At 57.2% G+C, this 24257-nt stretch overlaps 2 protein-coding genes across 6 annotated transcripts in view; both read right to left on the bottom strand.

The window, feature by feature from the left end:
* Nucleotides 1–1788: 1788 nt before the first annotated feature.
* ELF3 (E74 like ETS transcription factor 3) lies at nt 1789–7152 on the bottom strand. Its single transcript, XM_054648913.2, has 9 exons — nt 6875–7152; nt 5963–6131; nt 5133–5354; nt 4823–4906; nt 4616–4729; nt 4401–4490; nt 3739–3855; nt 3393–3588; nt 1789–2677 (listed from the first exon to the last, which is right to left on the bottom strand). Exons 2-9 carry the CDS (start codon nt 6123–6125, stop codon nt 2557–2559), a joined length of 1107 nt encoding a protein of 368 aa, XP_054504888.2. The 5' UTR covers nt 6126–6131; nt 6875–7152; the 3' UTR covers nt 1789–2556.
* Nucleotides 7153–11579: 4427 nt separating this feature from the next.
* KIF21B (kinesin family member 21B) overlaps nt 11580–24257 on the bottom strand; it is a 61010-nt gene continuing 48332 nt past the window's right edge. For 2 of the 5 annotated variants that reach the window (XM_054648609.2, XM_054648610.2), the window contains 4 exons: nt 22406–22523; nt 21043–21213; nt 20397–20596; nt 11580–19161 (listed from right to left, as the gene is read on the bottom strand). In XM_054648609.2, coding sequence (XP_054504584.2) covers nt 19107–19161; nt 20397–20596; nt 21043–21213; nt 22406–22523 — 544 coding nt within the window. In that variant the 3' untranslated portion in view covers nt 11580–19106. Of the gene's footprint in view, nt 19162–19199; nt 19982–20396; nt 20597–21042; nt 21214–22405; nt 22524–24257 lie in introns of those variants that run through there. The other 3 variants (XR_013185158.1, XM_077190452.1, XM_077190451.1) reach the window with 3 other exon arrangements.

Below are 24257 nucleotides of genomic sequence, written 5' to 3'. Positions count from 1 at the left end.
CATCTCTAGGAGGATGCTCAAGCCACCAACATCCCAGTCATGCTGAGGCCAGGCAAACTGGGAGCAATTCCAGCTGCTTCAGCCAGCACAGCTCGGGGGCACAGCCCACATGGTCTGTTTGAGAGCTTGCTTTGAAGGGCTTACTGCTCTCCTTTGCAGTGTGTCCCACTCCTGAGAGGGCTGGAGGGGGGAAGTTGAACTGTGCCCTGTCTCTGGCAGTATTTAAGGGCAGTAGGGGAATGTGGGCAGATAGGACAGGGAGAATGGGTTTAAAGTAATAGAGATTTAGATTAGATCTTAAGAAAATATCCTCTATGGGTGTGGTGAGATCCTGGCACAGGTTACCAAGAGCAGCTGTGGTTGCCCCATCCCTGGGAGTGTCCAAAGCCAGGCTGGACAGGGCTTGGAGCAACCTGGGATAGTGGAAGGTGTCCCTGCTCTTGGCAGGGGATTCAATGAGACAAGCTTTATGTCCCCTACCAACCCAAACTGTTCTAGGATTCTGTGATTCTATGATAATGGCTGGATGCCCCAGCCAAAAATGCATCTCAGGCTTTGCAAAGCACTTTTACTGTCTAGGCAGCAAAACCTCCCCTCACCCTCCTGCTGGTGCTCTGGCTTCTCTCCTCAGTCCCTCCAGGCAGTGGCTGAAAGCATTCAGAAGGATATGGCACAGCTTTTGCCAGGGCATCCCAGACCTTGTCCAGCTCCAAACTCAGGGAACAGGTCCCAGGGCTTTTCTCTTGGGGGGTGAGCAGGAACTGAGCAGTGCCCAGTGTGCCCCATTCAGCAGGTGCTGGGCACCAGCAGAAGGTCAGGGTGGCACCAAGATCCTCTGGTGTCACTCATTGTGCAATGCAGTGTGTGCCAGCCAGGAGCCACAGTCATGGTAGAAACATATCAGAGAGTCTGCTTGGCCTCCAGCACCCTGAACTCCTTCTTGCCACCCCAAGACAGATCCTGTGGGTTGGAGAGATCCTCTCAGCACCCCTGAGACAGCCTCCTGGCTTCCTCACAGCTGGGCTGGATGGGGAGGCAAGATGGCATTGGGCAAGGAGGAGAACATGATGTGTTTGGGCTGCCCACGCTGCCAGGTCACTGCAGTTCCCCCTCCTGAGATGTGGCCCTTGTGCCACCCAGGTCCTAGCAGAGGCCAGAAAACAGCCAGGCTCAGAGATGAGCAAGCATTAATCATCCTGTAGTGCCTGTGCTGCTTCTTGGGATCCCTCCATGTCTCCCTGGCCAGGGAGAGGCTGAAGGTCCTGCCCCAGGCTGTGACTGGGTATTAATGTGGAGGGTGTTGGAGAAACCCCTCCCCAGATCAGCCAGGGCTTTGCTTCCCACCAGCCTGCAGCTGGGGAGCTCTGGCTCCAGGCCAGGGCTGGAAGTCCAGAGGGCTCTCAGAAGGGCCAAGGTTTGGTAGTGGGTGTGAGATGCCCCTCCCTGGGCGCCTTTGAGCCAAGCCCACCTCACCCTGAGGAAGCCCCTGTGCCTCTGTGCCAGGATGACCTGGCAGGAGATGGTGGCAGATGAGGTCCATGCCATGGCACATCCCACCTAACACGAGCCTGGTCCTCACCGTGCGTTTAAGAAAAACAAGAGAAATTACAGATAGGTACAAAAACCCAACAAACCAACAATTTATTCATCTTATATTCACACTCAAAAAGGAGAAAACCACATGCACCTGGTGGGTGCCTGGCTGGGTGGCACCAGTCTGGCGTGGCTGGCACAGCACCAGTCTGTGCCCTGTGACATCAGTCCAGCTGAGCATCACCACGTGCCACCACACACCTGTGTGCCCCACAGCACATGCTCTCACACAGGAACATCTCACTCATGAAAAAATATATCTGTACATCACTCTGTACTTGGTTTGGGTCTTACATAAATTAGAAACTACTTTTGGACAAGAGGCCTGTCTCTAGCCACAGGCCAGCCTAGAAGTGCAGCATGGCCCTGCTGTCCCACATCCTCTTCTCATTCACTGAGGATTTCTGGGGCCAGGTGAAGCTCCACAATGTTCCCATCTTCTCTCAGCAGGTGCCACACTGAGAAGCTGCTACTCAAAGGGGGTCTCACCAAACCCACACACAGTGAAGAGGACAGGGGGCACCTTTGGCACGGTGCAAGCAGTGAGAGGGAAGACCCCACAGCTGGGACAAGCTCTGTTCAGTCGCAGGTGACACAGATGTGCTGCTCCTCTGCCCAGGCAGGAGGTGGGTGATAGCAGGAGACCTGCTGGGCTCTCACAGTGGGGCTTGAAGTTCTCTTCCCCGTTGCATCTGTTCAGGTTTGGAACAGCCACAGTCCCCACGGCTCCAGCTGGAGGTATGGATCCAGCAAGGGAAGTTTGCAATAACCTACTGGAGCCAAAACAGGGGCTCTGCACACCTCGGGGCTGGCAGTCACCGCACACACGAGCGAGGGGCGGAATTCCACACGCTGCATGGGCCAGCAGCTTCCAGATACAGCTGCAGGCAAAGTTTCCTGTCAAGGAGCCCAGCTCAGGGCTGGCCCTGAGGGGCTAATCAGCCCCTGGCTCATCCAGGACTCCTACAGCTCCTTGTTCCTGTTGAGCACCTCCTCTTCCTTCCAGCCGCTGGAGTTCTTCCCAAACTTGTACACCAGCCGCCGTCCATCGACTCTCTCCAGGATCTCTCGTTTGTAGTAATATCTGTGGGAGACACAGGTGCAATCAGGGCTCTGAGGCTCAGGTTTCTGTGGTTGAGATGACTCCCCAGGTATTAGAAAGTCTTTTTTTCCCAGCCCCACGACCGAAGAAGTGGAGATTCGTTGGTTCTGCTTTTCAGGGTTTATTTTTCCTTAATCTATTCCATTCTTTCTCTGACCTGCTCAGATCTCTCCAGCAGGTTGGGTTGTGGCACAGTCCCTGCCCTTGGGGTGGTGTTAGATTTTTATACTACAAACTACGTGTACTTTATTTACAATAATTTTCCAATACCTATCACCTATGTTAGACAGTCTGCCTCTAAACCAATCCAAAAGTGTCACCATCCCAGCAGAAGATGGAGGACAAGAAGAAGGAGAAGGACAGGACACGCCCAGATTCCTCCATCTTGCCTCTTGAACCCCCATTCTAAAACTCAAAAATTCTACTTTTTCACCCTGTGGCAAATTAACTATCATTCTACTCAAACTCTTGTGGCCTGTAAATCCTCACACAAAGTTGGTAATTGTTTCCATGGGCTAAAATCAAAGGCACAGGTGTCTTTGACTCTGTGCCAAGGTCTCTGAGCCCCCTGCCGGGGTCTCAAATCACCCAGGGCAGCCAGAGGAATGTCCTGGATCCTGACACTGAGGAGGTGCTGGAGGGCTCAGGCTGAGCCCCAGCGGAGCTGAGTCCCCCTAGGACAGGGCAGGGCACTTACCTCATGGCTCTGCTCAGCTTCTCATAGGTCATGCTGCTGTTTTTCTTCTTCTGGCCCCAGAGCTGAGCCACGGCTTCCGAGCGCAGGAACTTGAAGACGCCCTCGCGCCGATCCTCCCACTTCATCAGCCCCTCGTTCAGCTCGGGGTGGATCAGGATGTCCCGGATGAACTCCCACAGGTGGGTGCCTCTTGGGGCTGAAAGAGGACATTGAGCTGTAAAGCAGGGAAGCTCCTGCAGGTTCTTGGACCTTTGGCTCACCCTAAACCCCCCTGGCAAGGCCCTTCCTCCCATCATTCCCCACAAAGCCAAGAAGCCAAGAGAGGCAGTCCGTGCTGCTCACGTACAGTGCTTGCTCTTCTTGTTCTCCAGGCAGTCTCTGCTCTCCTTGCTGAGTTTTCGGGGCCGTCCCCGTTTCCGCTTGCCATGTTTGCTGTCGCCTTTTTTGCTGCCTGGAAAGTGCTCTGTGCACACAGAGAGGGGCACACATCAGGCTGGGCAGCACATGCTGGGCTGCAGCTCCCTCCCTGTCCTCCCAGGGATCAGGAACTCCCTCTTTTCAGGCCCAGGTACCAGGAAAGATCCCCTGAGAGTGAGGTCACCCCATTCCCTCCAGCCTCATCCCACCCTCATCCCCAACACTATGCTTAGGGCAGCATGCTGCTCCTTCCCCAGACCCTACTGCTTCCTTGCATTCCTGGTGTTCCCAGTGTCATCACCAGCTGGGATCAACACCAAACACTGACTCCTGTGCCAGGATCCCTGGCTGCAGCCTTCACCCATCTGCCACTACTCAGCCCTTCCCACAGGATCACCACTGCCCTGCCCATCACCCTGCTCAACAGAGAGAAACAGAAGCAGAGCACCCAGAGAAACAGGTCTTTCCCTCCTCTCAGTGTGAGGATGGGTGTTCAGGTGTTGTCCCTAAATCATGGCCAGGTAGGAAGTGCAGAACTGCCAGGGAGCCAGCCCTCCCCTCCCAGCTCCTGTCTGGAAGGAAACAACTCACCATTAGGGAAGAGCTTTGATTCTGCAGGGTCGAGGTCGAGGTCACTTCCACCGGAGTCCTGAGAGTTGGGGCTGTGGGACATCACAGGCCCTGAGAGGCAAAAAGGATCAGGGTTCAGACCTCTGAGCATCTGGGGGCTTTTACCCCTGGTTGCCACCCTTCCCCTGCCACCAGACTGCAGTGAGACCCAAACCCACCCTTGTCAAAACACTGACCTGAGACATCAGAGCTGCCTGGGGACATGGAACCAGGCAAGCAGGTGAAGTCTGTGAAAGGGTTTGTGGGCTTTAAGTCCTCCAAGGAGTCCTTGGCACAGGGATTTCCCAGCTCTGGAAGGGGCAGAGAAGGAAAGGAGGGGTTAGCCTTGCTGCCATCAGTATGTGATCCCTGGGGAAAGGGCTTGGCCAGGGGCCTTCTCTTACCCAGCTGGTTGGAGTTGAGGAAGGTCTGGGAAGTCGCATCCTCTTTTTCCAGCAAATCAATGATCCAGTTCAGCTCATCAGAGGCTACAGGGGTGAAGGACTGGGATTAGCAATGCCTGTTCCATACGAAGGGGAATAGTGCACAGTGGGAGCTGAGCCCAGCCACGCTTGGTCACGCCTGTGCCCCCACACCCTCCCACGCAGCCCCTGCACTGCCCAGGAAGCTCTGGCCTCCAGGCTAGTGGAGGCCTCTCCAAGTCATTCTTCAAGCTGCTGGGGCTGCAGGTGAAGGGGACCCTGGTGCACTCACTGATCTCGTGCAGGCGGTCGTAGAGCTCGTCCCCCAGGGGCCCGAAGATGCGGCGCATCTGCTCCCTGCTGCAGTGGCACAGCGTGCGCCCGTCCATGTTGCAGCAGGAGAAGTCGATGGAGCTGGCATCATACTTGTTCTTCTCCACGTGGTAGCTGATCCACTCCAGCACCTGCACCTTGCTCCAGAGGTAGGGGAGCTCACTGAACCACTGGGGCTTGTCTGCAAGGGATGGAGAGCAGGGCTCAGAGCAGGGTGGCTATGCCAGCACCGTGTGCCTCGGGTGGGCTGCCCGTGGCCACTGGGCACCTGGTGTGGTGCAGTGGTGATCCTGAGGGACACACAGGCCCTGCTCTTGAAGAGTTATGGGCCTGAAGGGTCTGTAGTGCCCTGCCCTGCAGACCCCACACTTCCCCCACAGCTGGTTTCAGTGCCATTTGTCCTGTTTGTGCTGTGATCCAGCCTGCTGTGCTGGTTTCTCATGGTGCCTCCCTGAGCACCATCACATGAACCCCCATCACCAGGACTGTACTTCCAAACTGCCCCTGGTGAGCCCTGGCAGTCTGTCCCCTATGCTGTGCTGAGGGAGGAGGACAATGATTCCCTCTTCTCCTGTATAAATCAGATGTGCTCCCAGCAGCCATACCTTGTGTCACCCAGGGTGTCCTCCCACAGCCTTTCCCTGGGGAAACTGAGGCATGGTGGAAGCTGCTGACCTGTCCCAGTGGGACAAGGACCTTGCAGTGCTCTTCCCAGCCCGTGGCACTGCCTGACAACTGCCCCAGTGTGCCAGCTCCCCAGTGCCACCAGTGCCACTCCCCTGCCCCTACCTGTGCTCTGTGCTGGGGGCTGGCTGGCTGGGAGGCCAAGCCCCAGGGTGCTGTCATCCCCAAGCTGTCCCAGCATGTCCAAGCCTGGCTGCACCTCGTCGGGCTGGTACATGGCGCTGATGTAGTTCGAGAAGATGTTGCTGATCTCACAAGATCCTGCCATGGCGCTCTGTGCCAAGAGATGACAGTGAGCCCTGGGCTCAGCACCTGCAGCACCCCAGAGCCAGGCTGGGTGAGGTGGGGCTGCCTCTCCCTCCACCCATCGTCACCTCTAGGTCACTTCTGCAGAAATATGCACCCAGCACCTGCTGGCTGGGGCTGGGCTGACTCACAGCTCCTCGGGGGCCAGCACAGAGGGAGGCTGAGCCGCAGTGAGCTGGGGACGTGGCGTCACTGTTTGTGAGCAGCCCTGTCCCAGCAGCCTGGCCTCACCCAGCAAGAGGTGACAGCCAGAAGGTGGCTGGCAGAGAACAGTGACCCTGGCCTCACCCAGCAAGAGGTGACAGCCAGAGAAGGTGGCTGGCAGAGAACAGTGACCCCCAGCCCCTCTGTGGGTGAGGGGTTTGGGCACTCCTGAGCCCCCTGGCCCAGCCGGCTGCCCCCTGCCCAGTGCTGTGCCACAGCTCCAGTCCTCTGCACCGGTCACAACGAGCACATCCCAATCACGGCAGCCAGGAGGGCACCGAGCCCTGCTTGGCCCTCACAAAAAGCCAAATCGTGCTGTCCATTCTGGGGGCTGCTGTCCCGCTGCCCCCTCAGGGCCCTCACTCCCAGCTGAGGCGGGACAGCCAAGATGGAGCCTGGAGAAAAGGCCAGAGCACATCCCCGGTGGGAACCAAGGTGAAAGGAGAGAGCAAAGCAGCTGTCCTGGGCTGGGGGACGTCAACAGGCCCGGCAAAAAAGCTTTGGTACCTTCTGTGGTGGCAACTCCAGCAGCGGTGGGTAATCCAGAGAGGAGCCAGGGGAGAGGAGCCAGGGGAGAGGAGAGGAGGCCGGGCCGGCCCTAGGCTCTGCTCATGGGCCCCGGGAGGCTGGTGCCGATGGGCAAGCCCTGCCCGTGCCTCTGCTTTTATAGCTTGGGCGGTGTAACAATCTGGCAGCCCGAGGGGAATTCCAGCCCCAAACGTTCATGCTCCCAGATCCAGGTGATTTGCATAATATGAACCACCGGGTCCCGGCCCTGCGCTGCCTTGCCGGGAAATCTGGGCTGGCCAGTTTAATCATTGTCAGAGCCCGTGCCCCAGCGGTGCCCAGAGTTTCACCCACACTGCCTTCACGGGCTGCTTTCTTGCCAGGCTCGTGTTTGTTTGCTCACAGCAGCAGGTTCACTCAGCTCCGGCAGCCAAAACCACCCGTGGGGTCGGGGTGGGCCCTGTGGGTCCCTCCCGGGGTTTGCCTGGGCAGTGGAGCCAGGAGCTAATGCCAGTCCTTCACTCTGCCCTGGGCACACACCTGGCCAGGTGGGCAGCCAGCCCTGGCAGCCAGCAGGTGCCCTGTGCCTGGAGCACAGCCTGGGGTGGCACAGATTTCCCAGAGCAGGAGGAAGGTCTCAGTGACCAAGCAGGACAAATGTTGGGGACAGGGCACGTGCTGGGAGCGGGGCTCAGGTGGGGACAGGTGGTTTTTGTGGGGGTACAGCAGAGACCAGGGAAGTGCCTAAGAACTGCTGCCAGGCTGGTGTTTGTTTGCTCACAGCAGCAGGTTCACTCAGCTCCGGCACCCAAAGCCACCCGTGGGGTCAGGGTGGGCCCTGTGGGTCCCTACTGGGATTTGCCTGGGCAGTGGAGCCAGGACTGCCCTGGGCACACACCTGGCCAGGTGGGCAGCCAGCCCTGGCAGCCAGCAGGTGCACTGGGGGTGCCCTGCCTGTGCCTGGAGCACAGTCTGGGGTGGCACAGGCTTCCCAGAGCAGGAACAGGTCTCAGTGACCAAGCAGGACAAACGCTGGGGACAGGGCACGTGCTGGGAGCGGGGCTCCGGTGGGGACAGGTAGTTTTTGTGGGGGTACAGCAGAGACCAGGGAGGTGCCTGAGAACTGCTGCTCTGTCTGTCAGAATGGGTCAATTTTTGCCTGGGGGAGGTCTGGGAGAGGCTGCAGAGCTGTGACAGCCCCTGTCCTGCCATGTCACACGTGCCTGGCACCGGCAGGCACACACACTCACCAGGGACATGTGCCAAGGGACAGGCAGGGTCATGGGCTGCATTTGGGGAAGTACCTTTGATGGCTCTTGCCTCTCTGGCCTTGGGCAGGGGTACCTGGGGCCCTTTGAGGTTTATTCCTGCTGGGTTTAGCCCTGTGCCAGGCCAGTCCCAGCCAGAGCTGAGGCACCCTTTGCCTGGTTCTGGTTCTTTGCCCATGCAGCCACATCCACACCATGCCCAGACTGAGGCAGTCCTGGGCACCTGGGAGCAGAGCAGGCCCTGGCATCACACAGCTACCCCCTTGTCACTTCAGGGTCCTTATCACTCCAAACCTGGCAGCAAACCATCTCCTGTGACACTGTGCTGACAGGCTGTTGTAAACATGGATATTCCAGCCTGGCACAGGGACCAGCAAGGGCAGGGTGGCTCATGTCCTGTCCCCTGTGTCACATCCCAGGGTGCCTGCCAGGAGGCACCAGGTCCCACCAGCTGATCACCCACCCCAGGTTCATTCCTCCTCAGCACCCTCACGAGAGCTGGTGCTGCCAGGCCCTTCCCTGGGCACAGCATCCCACAGAGACATCCCCATGGCAGGGAACAGCCCTGTCTGTCACTGTCACAGGGCCACCAGGGAAAGAGACCCAGAGCTTGGCCATGCAGCCAGCCAGGGATGGAGCCCAGGGCTGCTCTGTGCCCAGGAGCTGGCTGCCCACTGGGCTGCCAGTGCCTGGGCTTGGAAAGCTGCCCCTGGGGAAGGTTTTTCCACCCTCCACTACACTGCAGGTGTCCCTGGAGCACGGTGGGATGTGCCAAAATTTCGCCATCCCCTGGGCCACCAGCCAAGGGATGATGAGGTGGCCCTGTGGCATTTGGGAATCTCCTGCCCGAGCTGGGCACAGCCCACCCACCCACAGCTCTGCCCATTCCAGGCAATCTGGGAGCTGCCTGGCAGGGCTGTGTGGCACAGACCACCCTGAGCACCCCCTGGCCAGGTGTCCCTTCCCTGCAGACTGACCTCAGGGAGGCACCACAGCCAGTCCATGTGCCCAGGCAGTGCCACCATGGCAGAGGGACTCCCAGAGGTGACACCCTCAGTGGGAGCCCTCTGTGTCCACCTGAGCCTGCCCCTTCCTTCCCTGGCCTTTGGGAATCAGGAGGCCAGAGCAGGAGCTCTCCTCCCCACCCCCTGCAGGTGCCTGCAGGAATGCCCTTCCTGCCCTTTGTCCTCTGAGGTGCCACAGCCTGGGCCCTGTGATGGGCCCTGGGGAGATCACCATGGGCAACCCTCCCCAGAGATGCTGAAACACTGTGCTGAGAGCTTGGGAGGCCATAAACCTCTCCTCAGGTGTCCCCATGGCCTCCCTAAAGCCCTGGGGCACAGCAAGGTGCAGAATGATGCCCATGGGAGCCTGCCCTAGCCAGAAGCAGCCCCAGCCCTGATGGGCTCAGAGCAATTCCTCCCTTGGCCTGAGGATGGGTGGCACGGGGCTGCCAGCATCTCATTGCCACAGCTCCCAGGGCTGTGTCCCTGCTGTCCTTTGCTGCTGGCCCAGTGGCACCTTCAGGCACGTGGGGTGCATGGCACAGCCAGAAAGAGGCGGCCATGAGTGTGACATGGTGATATGAAGACTGGCAATAGAAAGTGTCTGTGATGCCACGAGTGGCTGAGGCACCAGGTGGGAGCAGCAGCAATGTCACCTGCCCTGCCAGGGGGAGTTGGGCCCATGACACCCCCCCCTTTGTAACCCAGGCTGCCACTCACCCTGGCAGCACCACGGAGGCTCAGCCAGGGTGCCAGCCCTGTCACAGGCTGAGGGTGACACAGGGCATGGTGCTGAGGGCTGGGACATCCGTGGGCACTGCCCAGAGACACCTCGGAGCTGGGCTGGCATTGCTCAGAACCGCGGGCACGTTTGAAGCCGGGCTGCGGCCCAGGGTGGCGGGGCAGGGCAGGGGGTGCGGGAGGAGGGACGGGGGCAGCGAGCACAGCCCGGGGCTGGCAGCCCCCAGAACTGCTCGCTCTGAGCAGTCCCACAGCGCTGCCTGGCAAAGGGGGATGGGGGCAGCAGGAGCTGAGCCCGGCCCCAGGGCTGCAGGGACACCTCGCTGTCCCCTCCCCACCCTGGAGGCATCGATGGGCTCCGGCATCGCTCACCCCGGGGGCTCAGCGGGCACCACACGGCGGCACCGTGTCACACATCTCCCACCGCAGCACCCCGCACTGGCAGGGCCCTGCCACCTCCCAGCATCGCCCCCCAAAATCTCCCACCTGCAGGAGCCTCCATTGCCCCAACATGGCCCCTCCCCATCCCGCAGGACACGGCACTGCATCGCCCCAGGGGATCGGGGGCTGCCTGGCCGGGCTGTGTGGCACAGACCACCCTGAGCCCCCGCAGGCCCCCGCAGCCCCCACCCCATCCCCGTGTCCCCTCCCGCGCTCCGGGCGCTGCGGTGGCGCAGCCAGCGCTGACCCCTGCTGGCGGCCCCGCGCCACCGCCTTCCCTTCCCTTCCCTTCCCTTCCCTTCCCTTCCCTTCCCTTCCCTTCCCTTCCCTTCCCTTCCCTTCCCTTCCCTTCCCTTCCCTTCCCTTCCCTTCCCTTCCCTTCCCTTCCCTTCCCTTCCCTTCCCTTCCCTTCCCTTCCCTTCCCTTCCCTTCCCTTCCCTTCCCTTCCCTTCCCTTCCCTTCCCTTCCCTTCCCTTCCCTTCCCTTCCCTTCCCTTCCCTTCCCTTCCCTTCCCTTCCCTTCCCTTCCCCACTGCTGTGATGCTGCAGGCTCAGGGATGCTCTGACTCCTGCAGGAGTTGGCACTGACTGGTGGGCACCCTCCTCCTCCTCCTCCTCCTCCTCACCAGGAGAGGGGCAGCCCCTCAGCCCCTTCCACCACTTGAGCCCCTGAATCTGCCCCCCCCTAAGGTCAGTTCTGCCCCATCTGCCTGAGGAGCTGCTGCCTGCAGGGGCAGGGTCACCTGAGAACCCTGGAAATGTTCCTTTGGAAAAGCCCTCCAAGATCAGCGAGTCCAACCACTCCCTCAGCTCTGCCGTGTTCACCATGGAACCGTGTCCCCAGGTGCCACATCCACAGGTTTTTTGACCATTTCCAGGGACGGTGACTCCACCACTGCCCTGGGCAGTTGTGCCAAGGCCTGATCACCCTTTTGATGCAGAAATTTCCCCCAATATCCAACCTGAACCTCCTCTGGAACAACTTGAGGCTGTTTCCTCTTGTCCAATCTTCTCCCAACCAAGAGGATTATAAATCACAGAATGGTTTGGGGTGGAAGGAACCTTTGAGGGCCACCACATGTAATCCCTGTCATGGGGAGGGACACTTTCCACTTCATCCAGAAGGGATGCAGCCACAGCCCCCCCTCCCCATCTATCCCCCAGCCTGGGCCAGGCTCATGGGCACAGGAGGGGATGGGAAGCTCCTGGCTGTGCCCTTTCCCTCCTCAAAACCACCTCTGTGCTCCATCCCTTCATGTCAAGAACATTTTATTTGCAAAGACAAAAAGGCAAGAAACAAACAGCCATTGAAAAACGTACAGCAGGAGAGCACAATAACTTACACTATTTACAGGAACACACCAAGGTAGAAAACACACACACACACACCCCTCATGCTCTGACGAACCCAGCCAGGGCTGGGCTGCACAGCCCCCACAGAGACACCACCAGCCTCCAGGGCAGCTGGCCTCTGGGAAAAGCCCCAAAAGTGTGAAAAGGCATCTGCTGTTGTGCTCCTTGTGCAGAGAGGAGTGATGGAGCAGGGGACACAGTGCTGCAGCTGCCCCAGCCTTGTGTGGGGCAGCACCTGGGGGTGCCAGGCCAGGAGGAGCAGCTGGAGGGAACCAGGGCAGAGCTGTGGTGGGTGAGGGGATGAGCCCTGGGCAGGAGGAGGAAGGTGCAGGGCTGTGGTGGGTGAAGGGATGAGCCCTGGGGAGGAGGAGGAAGGTGCAGGGCTGTGGTGGGTGAGGGGATGAGCCCTGGGCAGGAGGAGGAAGGTGCAGGGCTGTGGTGGGTGAGGGGATGAGCCCTGGGCAGGAGGAGGAAGGTGCAGGGCTGTGGTGGGTGAGGGGATGAGCCCTGGGCAGGAGGAGGAAGGTGCAGGGCTGTGGTGGGTGAGGGGATGAGCCCTGGGGAGGAGGAGGAAGGTGCAGGGCTGTGGTGGGTGAAGGGATGAGCCCTGGGCAGGAGGAGGAAGGTGCAGGGCTGTGGTGGGTGAGGGGATGAGCCCTGGGGAGGAGGAGGAAGGTGCAGGGCTGTGGTGGGTGAAGGGATGAGCCCTGGGGAGGAGGAGGAAGGTGCAGGGCTGTGGTGGGTGAGGGGATGAGCCCTGGGGAGGAGGAGGAAGGTGCAGGGCTGTGGTGGGTGAAGGGATGAGCCCTGGGGAGGAGGAGGAAGGTGCAGGGCTGTGGTGGTGAGGGGATGAGCCCTGGGGAGGAGGAGGAAGGTGCAGGGCTGTGGTGGGTGAAGGGATGAGCCCTGGGCAGGAGGAGGAAGGTGCAGGGCTGTGGTGGGTGAAGGGATGAGCCCTGGGGAGGAGGAGGAAGGTGCAGGGCTGTGGTGGGTGAGGGGATGAGCCCTGGGGAGGAGGAGGAAGGTGCAGGGCTGTGCTTTTCCGGGAGCTGGGGCTGTCCCAGTTACAGCTGGAGCACTGTGCAGCACCTGCAGGGGCTGGGGGTCCTCGTCCCTTCCCAGAAGGGTGAGGGGGCTCAGGAGGATGAGCAGCCTGCAGGAGACAGTGAAGCTCCAGGGAGCCTGTGGAAAGCAAACTGGAGCCCTGTGCTTGGCAGGGATCGTACCTGGACTCTCCAGTGAGGGGCACTGGGAGGACTGGTGAGGGGCACTGGGAGGACTGGTGTGGGACTGGTGAGGGGGAGAAGCACTGGGACAGCACCATGGGAAGCAGGCACTGGGTTTGCAGCACCAAGGCAGGAGGCAGCAAGTGAGACCCCAAGGCAGTTGTGCTCAGAGGTGGTGGGGAGGGGACCTGGGGGGGACAGGATGGGACCCCAGAGCTCCCAGCCCAGCCTGTGTCATCAGAGCTGTAGGTGACAGGGAGGGGACACTGCTCAGGAGGGCTCACAGTGGTTTGGGGGTCCAGTGCTTTTAGGCTCCTGACTCTGGTCCAGCCCTGCTCCCTCCACAGAGGCTGGAGCTGTGTGCTGGGGGTGAGGAGACCCCCAGAGCCAGAACTGGGCCCTGGGGAAAGAAGCATAACCCAGCAACTTGAGGCAGGAGTGCAGGTATGAGCACACCCTTGTCACAAATCGAGGTGCCCAGGGGCAGAGGAAAGTGAGGTGTGTGGTACAAAGGCAGCTCCAAAGTGTCCCTGCCCTGGAGGGGCTCAGAGGGGCTCTGAGACCACCAGAGGGGACTTCAGGTGTGCAGCCAGCACAGTGCATGGGATGGAACAGCTCACCCCCAGGCAAAGAGCCTTCAGCCCAGTCCTCCTCCTCCTCCAGCCTCAGTCCATGGTCCCATTGGAGCGCTGGAGGCCAGGGACCAAAGGGCCACCCCTCCTAGAGCCACCTGCATGTGGGACCTTGTGCTTTAGTGTTTGGGAGGACCTGCACCCCAAAGTGGCTCAGAGCCCCCTGACCCCTGTGCCAGGGCAGCTGCCAGCCTGAGCTGGGGGCTCCAGGGCTCCCCTTGCTTATGTTCAGTGCCTGGCACTCTATCTAGATACAACTGTGTTTTTGGGAGGGAAAAATCCATCCCACAGCAGAATCAGGTTCTCACAGACTATGCCCAGCCTGGGCAGAGGCTTTCCCAGCCCCCAGGCCCTGCTGCTCTGCAGGGAGCTGGAACCAGCCCACCCAGCAATGTGCTCTGCACAGACACCTCCCTGCCCAGAGCTCCCTCACAGCCACACACAGGATCTGGGAGAAATCTGGGAGAAATCTGGGCTGAGCTGAGCCTTTCAGAGCAGCAGGCTCTGGGCAGACGTGGCTGGAACCACCTCTGGTCTGCTCTGCACAGACATCTCCCAGCCCAGAGCTCCATCACATCCACAGACAGGATCTGGGAGAGCAGAGGGAGAAATCTGGGAGAAATTTGGGAGAAATCTGGGCTGAGCTGAGCCTTTCAGAGCAGCAAGCTCTGGGCAGACGTGGCTGGAACCACCTCTGGTCTGCTCTGCACAGACATCTCCCAGCCCAGAGCTTCATCACATCCACAGACAGGATCTGGGAGAGCAGAGGGAGAAATTTGGGCTGAGCTGAGCCTTTCTGAGCCCCCTTTTCATGGGACCAGATGGGAGCCACACCCAGGCTGCCAACCAACCCAATCACCAATAAAACACCACAGATCCTCAGAATCCCACGAGGAATGGGAACAAAATCTCAGTGTTGCAAAGGCTCTGGGGGATCCCACTGCAAAGGTGGGAGCTGGGGCAGGGACCCCAGCCCTGCTCCCTGCCCAGGAGGAGCAGGGAGGGAACACAGGGGGTGGCTCAGACATGCAGCAAGGTGGGAGAGAGGCCACGTGTCCCCAGGATGAATTCAAGTGTCAAAACCATAACAATAACAATAATTATTAAGAGAAAAAAAATAAAAATTCTTACACCACAAAGTCCCCACCCCATCCCCACTAGGAAACCCAATGAGAACAGCACCCAGCTTGCACCGTGAGGTAGCTAAACCAGATCAACAGCAAGAAATGCTCTTCTGCATGAGAAACATCAACCCACACAGGAACTAAGAGCTACACACACACATACACACACACACAGAGCTATGGGATCACAGTCACCCCTGGCCTGGTTCCAGCCAGGACAGAGTTAAATTTTGCAGTAGCCAGGAGGGGACATGGCCAGAGCCCAGAGGTTCTTTTAGGCCACCTCACATCATTGCTGGGCAGGGGGAAGGGATCTCTTCCAATCAGGGTAACACTGTGGAGAGCATTTGCACATGATTTGCTCTCTTTTGCACACTTTTGTTATTAATATTGTTGCACTTTTGTTACTAATATTGTTGCTGTTCATTTTTCTTATCTCATTGCTGTTTCCAGTCAATTGTTCCTATCTCTGCCTGTGATTTTTTTACCTTTTGTGCCTCCAGTTCTCCTCCTCATCCCACCACAGGGAGGGAAGGAGGTGGGGGTTGTGGAAGCACACAGTTGTAGTAGTGGGAACACTAAATTGGGGAATACCAGTCGTAAACCACAACAGCTTTTTTTGTTTGTTTGTTTTGTTTTTTGGGGTTTTTTGGCATCCAAAGTAGGGCTTGAACAGTTGAAATAACAACAGATCTGCCCAGAGTGGGTTGGAAGCAAATTAGATCTCAGCATTTTCTGTATGAAGTACTGAGGCACTGGTGACAGCATTGCCTGCTTTGCCCATGGGGGTACCTAACCCTGCACATATTTCTGTCTGCTCCCATCACAGCCTCTGTCTCAGAGCAGGGAGGGGGATCAGGATTGCTCTGTTAGTTTATGACATGACAACATCAAGGACAGTGAGGGTCATTTGGGATGTTTTGAGTGTTGCTCTTCCACCCCTACCTGGAGCACTTCATTTGGGACTCCATTAATAACAATCATGACCAACCCATGGGGGAACAGGGGAGGATGATTTTCCCCAGACTTTCACCCACTTTTCTCCCTTGAGGTCTGTTAAAACAGCTTCTGAAGCTCTGAATTCCCTTGGGATTTTAAGGAAATCATATTTTTGCCAGGTGTCCTTAGTGCAGTCCACATAATCTTTGGAGTCAAGAAAGAGATTTCTGGGGAGGTTATTCAGAGATCTGAACAGAAGGAGAGTGTTAAAGGTGACTCCCCAACTCTGATGATGAAGATCATTGTTTTTTCTTCCTACCAACCTGTGTCTCAGCTGTGTTAAAAAAAAAACTGTCTAAACTGGACCAGCCCAGGTCCAGTTTAGGACTGGACTTATCCTCCAGTGCAGGGCTGTGGACTGAGGAAATGTCCCATGTCACACCAGTACAGACCAGAGCCTCTGCTGCTGGGAGCAACTGGCCCCCTCTAGAGAGAGGGGACACACCACAAGGCAACCCATGGTTTTACCTGCATGAGCACAGAGAGGACAGGAGGAAGTGGGAAGGAAAACCCCTCTGTGCCAGAAGCACAGGTGTGTGAGCTGAGAGGAAAAACAACAACTGCAGGAAATTCTTCAGGGGTAAATGCCAGCCCAGCTTCCAGTGGGCACGTGCTCAGGCAGAATCAAAGGGCTAATGTCAGTTCTGATGCCCCTGGATGCACCTTCCCAACTGCAGGAGTGAGCACTGAGCACCCCTGGGTGAGAGCAGCACTGGGCTCTGCTGGGCTGGGTGGATCCAAGGCTGGCCCAGCAGATCCCAGCACTGTAAGGCTTGGTCACAATGTACTGGTGCCATGGGGACACACAGGGGCAGGATCCAGGCATTCTCCTCAGAGGAGAACATGGTCAGTAGAACATGGCTGTGGTCAGGTCAGGGTGAGCACTCTGCATGTGAATCATTCTCTCTTTTCTATACTTCTGTTATTAACATTGCTGCTGTTTTCCTGATTGTTTTTTATCTCACTGCTGTTGCCAGTAAATTGCTCTTATCTCAACCTGTGATCTTCATCTTTTGTGCCTCCAATTCCCCTCTCTCCCTGCTGGGGATGGGATGGGGGTTTTAGTGGGAGCACTAAAGGGGAGAATGCTATTCCTAAATCAGGACTCTCCTCCCTTCAAACCCCCTGCCTCAGGACAGCAATGCCCCAGCACCAGCTCCCTCCCTCTGTGGGCTGTGAGAGCCTGGACACAGCAGCAGGAGAGGCTCAGCATCATCCAGGACTGGCCACTCAGCCCTGGAGTACTGAACAGGCCCTTTCAGCCTGCACACAGGGAGGTGCTGGGGGCAAAGGCAAGGCAGGGCTGACCCTGGGTGCCCCCTTCAGCCATGGCAGCAGGGAAGGCTCAGGCCAGGCACTGGAGATCTCAGAGCAGACAGAACCAACACCAGGCTACAGCAAACACTTCCCAGAGACACCTCCCCACACACACACAGAGCCCCTCCAGCCAAGCAAAGCACAAACCAGCTGAGGAATGAGTGCAGAAACCTCTCCAAGACAGGTCTGGGGGGGAGACAGCTCCTGCAGACCCCCATGGCTGTGTGCCACTGGGTGCTGAGGTCTCTGTGCACTTTTGGCTGCACCCTCAGTTCCACAGGTCCCACAGGATGGATGGGAGCCTGTCCCCAGCACAGCCACCAGTCCTGGCTGTGCAGGGCTCAGCCACATTCCCAGGGAGCAGGGACTGTCCTGGCAGGGTCACTCACACACACACACACACACACACACATGTACCATTTACCCTCCAACAAGGCAAGCCAGCAGGATGGAATTTTCCCAAAAAAAGGCAACCCTCCCCTTCCCCCACCAAATCAATAGAGATACTCTTGTCTTTCATGGTGCAGAGATGCAGAGGAATCCCCTCACTCCAGCCAGAATGCCTGGAACAAGGGCTGGTGGCAGATGAGCTGGGGCAGGTCAAGGTATCAGCATGGTTGGAGAGAGCAGAGGGGAAATGGTCTGTGCTTGATGGGGCAAGTCCTGGAGCCCCTGGCCTCCAAGATCCCAGTTCAGTGCTGGTGGGATCACATGGAGAAATCCTTAAATTTGAGTTCAAGTGCTGCTTCTTCTGTGACAAAGGGGAAAGGAGAGTGTGTGAGGCAGGAAGACCCATCCTGGGGTCTCCTTGGCCATTCCACAAGAACCTTGGGTAGCCCAGGGCAGGACAGAGCAGGGGCTGGTCCAGTGGGCCATGGGAGAGATGGAGAGAAGCTCCAGTGTGAGACCAGGGCCTTACCAGCCCCTCTTGAACAGGAGAGACAGAGGAAAGAGCCTGCAGACTGTGTGTCCTTGGGGAAACACTCCTGGGTGGAGCCCCCAGACCCCCCAGGAGATGAGATTGTGCAAGATCATTCACTGCAGGATTGTCCTTTGAGCACAGGGAGAGTCAGGGATTTGTGCAAGGTCAGAGTGTGCAACCCTCCTCTCCCCCTCTGCTCCTGCCACAGTGACCCTGGCTGCTCCCTGCCCTGCTGGCTCCTCTCCAGCCTTGCATCCATGCAGGCCCAGCCTGAGCAAGCTCCAGTCCAGGCAGAGGTCTGAGGGCAGAACCCAAGGGAAGGACAGACAGAGCCACAGCAGTGGGTGCCAAATCCAGCCTTGGCCTTTTTGCCCTGTAACCTCCATTCTTGCTTCATTTCTCCATCTCAAGGGGGTTAACTGGCTGCAGGAACCCAGCACAAAGCTCTGATGGGGTCACAATATCCAAAGCAGGGCTGAGCAGGCTGGGCATGTGGGGAAGAGCCCAGAGCCAGGGGGCAGGTGAGTTTACAAGTGGGGTTTGGAGAGTGTCAAAGGAACTGCAGCAGATCTGTCTGGAAGCTGCCCAATGGAAACATCCCAGGCTTGCTGTGCCTCACGAGATGGGACATGGCAAAGGAGCTCAGAGTGCACCCTCCAGCCACTGGGGACACGTCCACACAGGAAAGGGAAGGCTGGCAGTACCAGGAAATCCTTCTGCAGTCCCCACAGCAGAGGTGTCTCACAAGTAATGGCTCCAGAGAAGCATCCTCTGTGTGGTGGTCCTGGCCAGCAGACACCAAATGTCCTCGTGGAGTGGAGAAGACTCCTGCAGGAACCAGCCCAGGAGCAGCACAGCACGGCAGAGCCATGGCAGGAGGGAGCTGGGTGTCTCTGAGGAGTCAGGGACCCCCAAAGTCCTTTCAGCAGGATGGGCGAGAGGAGAGATGAAACATTTCCTGTTCACTGGAGAACCATCAGAAACCTCAGCAGGAGGGCAGGTGGAGCTGCTGGTGCCCCACAGAGCTGCTTCCTCACAGGAGCTGACAGTGCTCAGAGTACCAGATGCAGCATTGTCCACCCCGTTGGGTCAGGCACAAAGAAATCCCTGTGCTGGGCTGAGCTCCTGGGACAGGCTGGGTCCTGAGAGCAGGGGGAGGTGCCCTGCCCTTCACCCTGCCCACGCCTTCCAGTCTTTCTGCAGTTCCTAGTTTGACCCCGCAGGCAACCTCCTCCCACTCCAGAGCTTCACTGTCAAGTCGCTGAGGAACAAAGGTGAGAGGGACAGCATGACCCAGGGGTTGGGGGCAGGAGCCCCACAGCACTGCCCCAGAGGGTGCTCACTCCCCTCCCCTCCCCACCACGGCAGCATGCAGCCCCCCAAGCTTCCAGGCCCTTTTCCCTTGGCAGGAATTGTCTGGTGCACTTTGGGGAGAAGGCAAACCCAATGGGGCTCAGCCTCCAGCTCACCCCACTGGCAGCAGCTGGGGACAAAGGGAAAGGGTGACCTCCAGGGCTGACCCCACACCAGGACTCCTACCCGCCCTGAAGGAGCTCCAGCAGTGAAACCCAGGGAGCTGCTTTGCCCCTGGGGCATGGGCTGATTTGGGGGGGGCTGCTGACTCCCAACCCACTATCCATGCAAAGGCACGGGCAGGCCATGGCTTCCCACTGAGGTGCCAAAGTAGATGTGGGCACTTGGCGAGGAAAAAAAAACAAAAAGAAGTGAAACCAAGGCAGGGGGATGACTGGGCCGAGGGGGTGAGTCCATTCTAACAAAGACTTATCAAGTGGGGAAAAACTCAGAATAGTTTCATACCGTGAAGAAGCAGCTCAGACCAGAGAAAAAAGGGGGGGGGAGGGAAAGAGAGAGAGGAGCAAAAGCAACAGTGAGAGGGACAGAGAAAGGGGAGAGATGGAGAGAAAAGGGAAGGAGAGACGGAAGAGGAGCATATGAGCAAGAGAGTCAAAGAGCAGGAGGGTCAAGGCAGACTAGTAGCACGGCCCTTTATGGCAAGGACGCGTCGTGGAAGGCAAGGGGTGAGCCCAGGCACGTAATTCCATAACTTTACCCGGCAGTCACTGTGGCACAGATGGGAGGGGGGGAGAAGGAGAGGCAGAGAGAGACAGAGAAAAAGGAAGGGAGAAAAGGGACAGGGTCGAAAAGAGGATATCAGAGTCTTGCTGCTGAAGAGCTCCCCGAGAGCAGCAGACAATGCCCAGCCCCGAGGGAGAGGGGTCCCTGCGTGGGGAGTAACCCAGGGCATCACCAGAGCGTGGGCAGGGGGTGGCCAGGGACAGCTCTTGGCACTGCAGTGGGCAGGCCTGGCCGTGGGCAGGCTACAGTGGGCAGAAGGAGATGAAGGAGGGACTAAAAAGCTGCGATTCCCTCCCCGCTCCCTGCTCACCCAGCACCCACCCAGGCCCAGGGGGGACAGCTCAAACCCAGGGTCTCCCCCTTCCCAGGGGCCACGGGGGCAGAGTGCTGGGGGCTCACCTGGAGGCAGTGAAGATGTGCTTGGAGTTGGTGCAGATGGCGTTGATGGGGCTGTCATGGCCCTTGATCTCCCCCACTGGGGTGAAGGTGTCCACATTCCAGACCTTGATGACGCCTCCTCGGCAGGCGCTCAGCACCATGGGGCGCCCGGGGATGAAGGCCAGGGCACAGACCCAGTCTTTGTGGGCATTGGGGATTTGCTGGAGGCACAGAGCACAGCCATGACCAACCTCACCTGCAGCACCAGGGGCAGCCTCATGCACCCATCCTGTCACTGTCTCAGGGAGCTCAGCTCCTCACTGACACCCCAGGACTGACTGGGACCTGGTAGAACTGGTGGTGCCCAGGTAGGAGCCAAGGGTGTGGGCTCAAAATCATGGCTTGGTTTCTCCCTTGGGCAGGAGACAACAACCCAGGATTCAGGGTGGAACACAAGCCCCCACACTGCAACTGATGCCTCAGCCTGTCTGAAGGAGAGCCAGCAATCCCAGGCACCTTGCTGGACAAATTATGGGGGCACAGCACACCCTGACCCACTCCCAGGACTGGGAGTGCCCTCCCTGGTGAGCTCCACTGGCACCAGGTTCCTGGACAAACCCCCAGGCCCCAGCAGCAACCCCCCTATGCCCTGTGCTCCCCTCCAGACCTGGATAAGTTCCTGCTGCTCCAGATCCCACTTCTTTATGCCGTTGTCCCTGGAGCCACTGAAGAGGACATCTCCCTGGATGGCCAGGCACTCGATGCCATCGTAGTGAGGGGGCTCGAAGTTGTGAGTGGGGCTGATATTGCCCACCATGCCCTCCGTGATCTCAAACACCTGGGGAAGAGCAGCAGGTAACAAACCACAGATGGCACTGGGGACTCCCTCCCCTGGGCAGTTTGGCCACCACCCTCTGTGTCCCAGGCTCAGGGCACCCAGAGTGATGCTGGGAATGGGACTGGGCATTGGCTGCTGGAGGCTTTTGGGGCTGAGGGTCCTGCCACAAGCAGAGGAGGTCTGCCACCAGGGACGGCCCCACTCTGCTGTATTTTACTCATGGTGAACCTTCACACTCCTCTGGAGCCAAGCTGACAGCTGAGGGGATCCTGTCTCACCATCTCACCACCCTTCCTCCCTTCCCTGGGGACAGCTCTAATTCAACCTGCTAAAACCTGAAAGGAAGGGACAGGCTCCTGCTGTGCTGGAGCTGTGACTGAGCAGGCACAAGGCATCTTTATCAGGGAGGGATTATGGAGCAGAACAGTGAACTGCTCATCAGGGTCAGCCCTCACATGAACATCCCAACCAGAGAGGCTGATGTATGAGAGAAATGCAACTTCTTCTCTCAAGGTGCATTGTGGACCAAGCAAAAGGCAAGATTTGGGAAGAGGAAACAAGGGAAAACCTCACATGCAGAGGTGAAAACAGAATCTGGGCTCAGCTTTCAGGAGGAGAGAAGAGTGAGGGGTTCCCAACACCTAGGCTTCCCTACAGGACTTTAAAAACATGGGTGTTAAGGTGGTGGGTGCTGCTGCTCATCTCTTGTCCCCAGCAAGCCTCTCCTGTCCAAAGGCAGGCTGAGTTAACATTCAGGCAATGCAGTCAAACCTCCACTCAACACCCAGCACAGCTGGCTCAGTGATAGAGGCAAGAAAGGCTCTTTTGCAAGGTTTTATTCCAGCAGGGTAACTCAGTCCCTGAAGGACAAACGTGGGGAAAGAGGAAGAACCACGTGGAGCAGGCAGCTTATAAAGGGGAAGGGGTGGGGGGCAGAGCTAAGGGCTGGGCAGAGGGGCCTGGCCACCAGGGGTAGGGGGGTGGTACCAGGGGTACCAAGCCAGTGACAGGGATGGAGAAACCAGAGGAAGTTGTGACACCAAGTCCATGGGGGAGACTGTTCTCCCTTTGGGAGGGATGACTCTGTTAAGTAGTTAATGTTTCAGGGCTGAGGGCTTGGGGCTTGACCAAGGGAGGAGAGTTGATGGGATGCTACAGGACTCGGGGTGCTGCTCCCCAAGGAGCAGAGTACCTTGACATAGTGATCCTTGGAGCCTGTGACCACCAGGTCGTGGTTGCTGGGTGTCTGGCTCACTGTCAGGCACATCACGGGCCCGATGTGGCCGCTGAGCTTCCCCACGGGCTGCAGCCTGCGAGGGCAGCGAGGGCACAGCTCAGCCCCTGCCCGTGCTGGGGCTCATCCCGAGGGCCCTCCCACACCCAGCATCACCCCCAGCCCCACTCACACCCAGCATCACCCCCAGCCCCACTCACACCCAGCCTCCCACACCCAGCCCCACTCACACCCAGCCCCACTCACCCCCAGCCCCACTCACCCCCAGCCCCACTCACCCCCAGCCTCCCACCCCCAGCCCCACTCACACCCAGCCCCACTCACACCCAGCCCCACTCACCCCCAGCCCCACTCACACCCAGCCCCACTCACACCCAGCCCCACTCACCCCCAGCCTCACTGACACCCAGCATCACCCCCAGCCTCCCACACCCAGCCTCCCCCAGCCCTCCCTGGGGTGCCCCAGCTGGGGCTGCTCCCTCTGGGGGAGAGTGGGCAGGGAGAGCCCATTGCCCGTGATCCAGAGAGGAGGGCAAGCTGAGGGTGTGCCAGCATCTGGCTGTGTATCCTGAGAGTGCCAACATCTGGCTGTGCATCCTGAGAGTGCCAACATCTGGCTGCAGAGCCCACAGGGTTCACAGCCCTGGGCAGGTAAAAGGACAAGGGGAAACCAAGGCCCTGCTGCTCATCCCACTTTTGTCTTTTCCGTTCTGCTGAGCTCTGCCCAGTGCACAGACAAACCCCTCACCCCACACAGCTCCAGTGCTGCTCATCACCCCTTGGGTCACAACTGTAAATCTTAAATTTACAAATCTTAAATCTTAAATATTAAGATTTTTTAAAATATTTCTTTTAATCTTAAATTAAGATTTATGATCTTAAAAAAAATTTTAATTTTTTAAAAAATTTAAAAGCCAAAACTTTAAATTTAAAAATCTAAAATTTAAGAAAATCTTAAATTTAAATCTTAAATCTTAAATTTAAATTTTAAATCTTAAATTAATCTTTAATTCTTAAACTAAGATTTATGATTGTAAAAAATCTTAATTTTTTAAAAATTTAAAATATTAAATTTTAAATAAATCTTGAAATTAAGAAAAATTTAAAAATCTTAAATTTAAGAAGACCATAAATTTAAATCATAAATGAATCTTTAATTCTTAAATTAAGATTTAAAATCTTAAAAAATCTTAAATTTTATAAAAATTTAAAATCTTAAATTTAAAAGTCCTAAATTTAAGTCTTAAATCTTAAAAAATCTTAATGTTTAATTCTTAAATTAAGATTTATGATTTTAAAAAATCTTAACGTTTTAAAGATTTAAAATCTTAAAAGTTATATTTAAAAATCTTAAATTTAAGATTTAAGAAAATTTTAAACTTAAATCTTAAAAAATCTTTAACATTTTTTAAAATTAAAACCACTAAGATCCCATAGGAAAGCATCCTGAAAAACCTTATTCAAGGCAACTCCTGCTGTGAAAAAGGCTTTCATTTTGCCCAGGGGGATGAATTCATTTTGCCCAGGGGGATCATTTAATTTTCCTCAGGGCATCGATTCATTGTGCCCAGGGGGATCATTTCATTTTGCCCAAGGGGATCATTTCATTTTCCCCAGGGGGATCATTTCATTTCCCTCAGGGCATCGATTCATTTTGCCCATGGGGATCATTTCATTTTGCCCAAGGGGATCATTTTGTTTTGCCCATGGGGATCATTTCATTTTCCCCAGGGGCATCATTTCATGCCACTCTGAGCCCCTGCCCTGCTGAGCTCCCAGCCCTGCCCAAGCCTTGCCCAGCTCTGCCCCA

Source organism: Agelaius phoeniceus, chromosome 25, assembly GCF_051311805.1.
Source record: "Agelaius phoeniceus isolate bAgePho1 chromosome 25, bAgePho1.hap1, whole genome shotgun sequence".
Classification (NCBI taxonomy): Eukaryota; Metazoa; Chordata; class Aves; order Passeriformes; family Icteridae; genus Agelaius; species Agelaius phoeniceus.
This window is presented reverse-complemented; position numbering and strand designations above follow the sequence as displayed.

Excerpts from the sequence above, each read along its gene's own strand:
- ELF3 (XM_054648913.2), bottom strand. The coding sequence starts at position 6,125 with ATGGCAGGATCTTGTGAGATCAGCAACATCTTCTCGAACTACATCAGC. Across the intron at positions 4,491-4,615 it reads AGGCAGCTCTGATGTCTCAG|GGCCTGTGATGTCCCACAGC; the intron begins GTCAGTGTTTTG and ends TTTGCCTCTCAG. Across the intron at positions 2,678-3,392 it reads AAGCTGAGCAGAGCCATGAG|ATATTACTACAAACGAGAGA; the intron begins GTAAGTGCCCTG and ends TGTCTCCCACAG.